The 6,251-nt window shown below is 49.0% G+C and overlaps 1 protein-coding gene across 1 annotated transcript; it reads left to right on the top strand.

The window, feature by feature from the left end:
- The first annotated feature begins 3,508 nt into the window (after positions 1-3,508).
- LOC124008062 (histidine-rich glycoprotein-like) lies at positions 3,509-4,465 on the top strand. Its single transcript, XM_046318966.1, has one exon. It carries the CDS (start codon positions 3,509-3,511, stop codon positions 4,463-4,465), a length of 957 nt encoding a protein of 318 aa, XP_046174922.1.
- The last annotated feature ends 1,786 nt before the right edge of the window (positions 4,466-6,251 follow it).

The following is a 6,251-nucleotide window of genomic DNA, read 5'->3' on the forward strand; positions in this document are numbered from 1 at the left end:
AACTAACCACTAGGCTACCCTGCCGCCCCATAGGAAAAGGAGGACCGAGCACGCCCCCATTCTCATCAATAGGGCTGCAGTGGAGCAGGTTGAGAGCTTCAAGTTCCTTGGTGTCCACATCACCAACAAACTAACATGGTCCAAACGCACCAAGACAGTCGTGAAGAGGGCACGACAAAGCCTAATCCCCCTCAGGAGACTGAAAAGATTTGGCATGGGTCCTCAGATCCTCAAAAGGTTTTACAGCTGCACCATCGAAATTGCATCACTGCCTTGTATGGCAACTGGTCGGCCTCCGACCACAAGGCACTACAGTGTGTACGGCCTTGTACATCCCCGGAGTCAAGCTTCCTGCCACCCAGGATCTCTATACCAGGCCCTAAAAATTGTCAAAGACTCCAGCCACCCTATATGACTCCAGCCACCCTATACAAGGGGTACCAGTACCAAGTCAATGTGCAGAGGTACAAGGTCATTTAGTTTTGTACATATAATTAGGAATAAAAGTAACAGATAATAAACAGTAGCAGCGCATGAAGTAGTTTTTAAAAAGTTAGTGCAAAAAGGGTCAGTGCAGGTAGCCCTGGCAGCTATTTGGTTAACTATTTCACTAACTATTTATCAGTCTCATGGCTTGTGGGTCGAAGATGTTCAGGGTCCTGTTGGTTCCAGACTTGGTGCATCGGTACCGCTTCCTGTGCGGTAGCAGAAAGAACAATCTATGACTTGGGTGGCTGGAGTCCTTGACAACATTTAGGGCCTTCCTCTGAAAGGTATAGAGTTCCTGGATGGCAGGGAACTCAGCCCAGTACCCACTACCCTCTGTAGCACCTTGCGGTCAGATGCCAAGCAGTTGCATACCAAGCGGTGATGCAGCCAGTCAAGATGCTTTCAATGGAGCAGCTGTAGACATTTCTGAGGATCTGAGGACCCATGCAGAATCTTTCCAGTCTCCTGAGGGGGAAGAGGCGTTGTCACCTGGATCAACATAAGATTATTTTGTTTGTGTCATTTTAAATGAGTACAGTCTAACACCACTTAGCCTCTAGTTCAGTCTCTCTCTCTCCTCTCTCTCTATCTCTCTTTCTCTCTCTCTCTCTTTCTCTCTCTCTTTCTCTCTCTATCTTTCTCTCTCTCTCTCTCTCTCTCTCTCTCTCTCTCTCTCTCTCTCTCTCTCTCTCTATCTCTCTTTCTCTCTCTCTCTCTCTCTCTCTCTTTCTCTCTCTCTTTCTCTCTCTATCTTTCTCTCTCTCTCTCTCTCTCTCTCTCTCTCTCTCTCTCTCTCTCTCTCTCTCTCTCTCTCTCTCTCTCTCTCTCTCTCTCTCTCTCTCTCTCTCTCTCTCTCTCTCTCTCTCTCTCTCGGGGTACAGTGGGGGATGCTCAGCAGGCTCATTAAGTGCAGATTTATGTATGAGCTAACTTTCTGCAATTTACTGTCCTGCTCGCCTGCCAGGGCACCTGATAACAATTTGAAAGTATAGTATTTATTATCCACCATGTGGATAAGCTCCACCCCAGTTATCCTCCCCTCCCTCTTCCCTTCCCCCTCTCTCCTTCCCCCTCCCTCTTCCCTTCCCCCTCTCCTTCCCCCTCCCTCTTCCCTTCCCCCTCTCTCCTTCCCCCTCCCTCTTCCCTTCCCCCTCTCCTTCCCCCTCCCTCTTCCCTTCCCCCTCTCTCCTTCCCCTCCCTCTCTCCTTCCCCCTCCCTCTTCCCTTCCCCCTCTCCTTCCCCCTCCCTCTTCCCTTCCCCCTCTCTCCTTCCCCCTCCCTCTCTTCCCCTTCCCCCTCTCCTTCCCCCTCCCTCTAACCTTCCCCCTTTCCTTCCCCCTCCCTCTTCCCTTCCCCTTCTCTCCTTCCCCCTCCCTCTCCCCTCCCCTCTCTCCTTCCCCCTCCGTCTTCCCTTCCCCCTCTCTCCTTCCCCCTCCCTCTTCCCTCCCCCTATCTCCTTCCCCCTCTCTCCTTCCCCCTCCCTTTTCCCTTCCTGGGACAGAGAGCAGCTTGCTGTATCTTCTGCTCCTAATTCTGCCCTGAGCCCCTTGGATCAACTAATTGAACTCATTATTCGCTCAATTGGCTGAGCATTAACCCCTTTAAATCCCCTCTCAGCCCCCCGCGCCCCTCTCAGCTCCCCGCGCCCCTCTCAGTCCCCCGCGCCCCTCTCAGCCCCCCGCGCCCCTCTCAGTCCCCCGCGCCCCTCTCAGCCCCCTCAGCGCCTCTCTCAGGCCCCCGCGCCCCTCTCAGCCCCCGCGCCCCTCTCAGTCCCCCGCGCCCTTCTCAGCCCCCCGCCCCAACTCAGCCCCCGAGGTCTGAAACTGGCATTGATTACAGAGATTATACAGAGGCTCAATCAGGAACAACACTGGAGAGGTGGGTTCCTCTGGTTCCTCAGGGGTAAGGGTTCCTCTGGTTACTCAGGAGTGGGGCTGGGGTACCTCTAGTTCCTCAGCGATGGGGTGGGGGTTCCTCTGGTTCCTCAGGTGTGGCGTGGGGGTTCCTCTGGTTCCTCAGGGATGGGGTGGGGGTTCCTCTAGTTCCTCAGGGTGGGGTGGGGGTTCCTCTGGTTCCTCTCCAAAAGTGATCTATTCAGAATTAGCCCGCAGCAATTGAAACACATCCCAGCTAACTGTAGTGGTGTATGTGGGCCACACACACATGGCCATAGTTACACAGACACAATAAAAGGCATCATTGTGTATTTGGTGGATAATATTAGTTTGAGGGAGATGACGGGAGTGTGTGTGTGTGTGGGGTGGTGGGGGCTGTCATCACGCTGCAGTGTGTGTGTGTGTGTGCGTGTGTGTGTGTGACAGAAAGACAGAGCTCCATTTATCCATCTGTGTGGCACTGTCTGTCTGTGTGGTGGTCTAGCTACCCTAATGCTAACGGAGTCAGTTGGACAGTACAGGATGTGCTTATTGAGACTGCAGGGACAGTGTGTGTGTGTGTGTGTGTGTGTGTGTGTGTGTGTGTGTGTGTGTGTGTGTGTGTGTGTGTGTGTGTGTGTGTGTGTGTGTGTGTGTGTGTGTGTGTGTGTGTGTGTGTGTGTGTGTGTGTGTGTGTGTGTGTGTGTGTGTGTGTGTGTATACGTGTGTGAGTGTGTATTGTGTGTGTGTGTGTGTGTGTGTGTGTGTGTGTGTGTGTGTGTGTGTGTGTGTGTGTGTGTGTGTGTGTGTGTGTGTGTGTGTGTGTGTGTGTGTGTGTGTGTGTGTGTGTGTGTGTACGTGTGTGTGTGTGTGTATACGTGTGTGAGTGTGTATTGTGTGTGTGTGTGTATTGTGGGGCTGAGTAACCACAGCTGGGCATTACAGAAACCATATTACTGCCTGATAAGCTGCTATTAGAGGTGTGTGTGGGGTGAGTGGGAGAGGGACGCAGGTGCTCTGTGGGCTGATATTACCCAGGATGCATAGGGACGTGGGGGTTGGGCGGTGGGGGCTCTCTCTGCAGAGCGCAGAAACACACCTGTGATCCCCTTGCTAGCACGCTCACACACTTCCCCACTCCGGCAAATGAATCCACACTCTGACAAACACACTAATACTGTGGAGCAGGGAGCACACACCACGGAGCACACCATGGGCACCAAGCACACACCACAGGCACCAAGCACACACCACGGAGCACACCATGGGCACCAAGCACACACCACAGGCACCAAGCACACACCACGGAGCACACCATGGGCACCAAGCACACACCACGGAGCACACCATGGGCACCAAGCACACACCACGGAGCACACCGTGGGCACCAAGCACACACCACGGAGCACACCACGGGCACCAAGCACACACCACGGAGCACACCACGGGCACCAAGCACACACCACGGAGCACACCACGGGCACCAAGCACACACCACGGAGCACACCACGGGCACCAAGCACACACCACGGGCACCAAGCACACACAATGGAGCACACCATGGGCACCAAGCACACACCACGGAGCACACCATGGGCACCAAGCACACACCATAGACCACACCACGGGCACCAAGCACACACCACGGGCACCAAGCACACACCATGGAGCACACCATGGGCACCAAGCACACACCACGGAGCACACCATGGGCACCAAGCACACACCATAGACCACACCACGGGCACCAAGCACACACCACGGGCACCAAGCACACACCACGGAGCACACCACGGGCACCAAGCACACACCACGGGCACCAAGCACACACCACGGGCACCAAGCACACACCACGGGCACCAAGCACACACCACGGGCACCAAGCACACACCATGGAGCACACCACGGGCACCAAGCACACACCACGGACCACACCACGGGCACCAAGCACACACCACGGAGCACACCACGGAGCACACCACGGAGCACACCACGGGCACCAAGCACACACCACAGGCACCAAGCCAACAACACGTGGCACTATGCTCTGCAGTAACACAGTGTGGACAAGAAACTACAACCTACCCAGATAAGACAGGGTGATAAAAACTACAAACCTACCCAGATAAGACAGGGTGATAAAAACTACAACCTAGCTAGAAAGACAGAATGATAAAAACTACAACCTACCCAGATAAGACAGGATGATAAAAACTACAACCTAGCTAGAAAGACATAATGCTAACAAATCTACAACCTAGCTACATAAGACAGAATGATAAAAACTACAACCTACCCAGATAAGACAGGGTGATAAAAACTACAACCTAGCTAGAAAGACAGAATGATAAAATCTACAACCTAGCTAGAAAGACAGAATGCTAACAAATCTACAACCTAGCTAGATAAGACAGGATGATAAAAAAAACTACAACTTAGCTAGAAAGACAGAATACTAACAAATCTACAACCTAGCTAGAAAGACAGAATACTAACAAAACTACAACCTAGCTAGAAAGACAGAATACTAACAAATCTACAACCTAGCTAGATAAGACAGGATGATAAAAAACTACAACCTAGCTAGAAAGACAGAATGATAAAAACTACAACCTAGCTAGAAAGACAGAATGCTAAAAAAAACTACAACCTAGCTATAAAGACAGAATGCTAACAAATCTACAACCTAGCTACATAAGACAGAATGCTAAAAAACTACAACCTAGCTAGAAAGACAGAATGCTAAAAAAACTACAACCTAGCTAGAAAGACAGAATGCTAACAAATCTACAACCTAGCTAGATAAGACAGGATGATAAAAAACTACAACCTAGCTAGAAAGACAGAATGATAAAAACTACAACCTAGCTAGAAAGACAGAATGCTAACAAATCTACAACCTAGCTACATAAGACAGAATGCTAAAAAACTACAACCTAGCTAGAAAGACAGAATGCTAACAAATCTACAACCTAGCTAGATAAGACAGGATGATAAAAACTACAACCTAGCTAGAAAGACAGAATGCTAACAAATCTACAACCTACCCAGATAAGACAGGATGATAAAAACTACAACCTAGCTAGAAAGACAGAATGCTAACAAATCTACAACCTAGCTAGATAAGACAGGATGATAAAAACTACAACCTAGCTAGAAAGACAGAATGCTAACAAATCTACAACCTAGCTAGATAAGACAGGATGATAAAAACTACAACCTAGCTAGAAAGACAGGATGATAAAAACTACAACCTAGCTAGAAAGACAGAATGCTAACAAATCTACAACCTAGCTAGATAAGACAGGATGATAAAAACTACAACCTAGCTAGAAAGACAGGATGATAAAAACTACAACCTAGCTAGAAAGACAGAATGCTAACAAATCTACAACCTAGCTAGATAAGACAGGATGATAAAAACTACAACCTAGCTAGATAAGACAGGATGATAAAAACTACAACCTACCCAGATAAGACAGGATGATAAAATCTACAACCTACCCAGATAAGACAGAATGCTAACAAATCTACAACCTAGCTAGATAAGACAGGATGATAAAAACTACAACCTAGCTAGAAAGACAGAATGCTAACAAAACTACAACCTAGCTAGAAAGACAGGATGATAAAAACTACAACCTAGCTAGAAAGACAGAATGCTAACAAAACTACAACCTAGCTAGATAAGAAATAATGATAAAAACTACAACCTAGCTAGATGATAAAAACTACAACCTAGCTAGAAAGACAGGATGATAAAAACTACAACCTAGCTAGAAAGACAGAATGATAAAAACTACAACCTAGCTAGAAAGACAGAATGATAAAAACTACAACCTAGCTAGATAAGACAGAATGATAAAAACTACAACCTAGCTAGAAAGAC

This window comes from Oncorhynchus gorbuscha, linkage group LG21 (assembly GCF_021184085.1).
Source record: "Oncorhynchus gorbuscha isolate QuinsamMale2020 ecotype Even-year linkage group LG21, OgorEven_v1.0, whole genome shotgun sequence".
NCBI classification, from domain to species: domain Eukaryota; kingdom Metazoa; phylum Chordata; class Actinopteri; order Salmoniformes; family Salmonidae; genus Oncorhynchus; species Oncorhynchus gorbuscha.

Coding starts and splice junctions, on each gene's coding strand:
- LOC124008062 (XM_046318966.1), top strand. CDS start 3,509: ATGAATCCACACTCTGACAAACACACTAATACTGTGGAGCAGGGAGCA.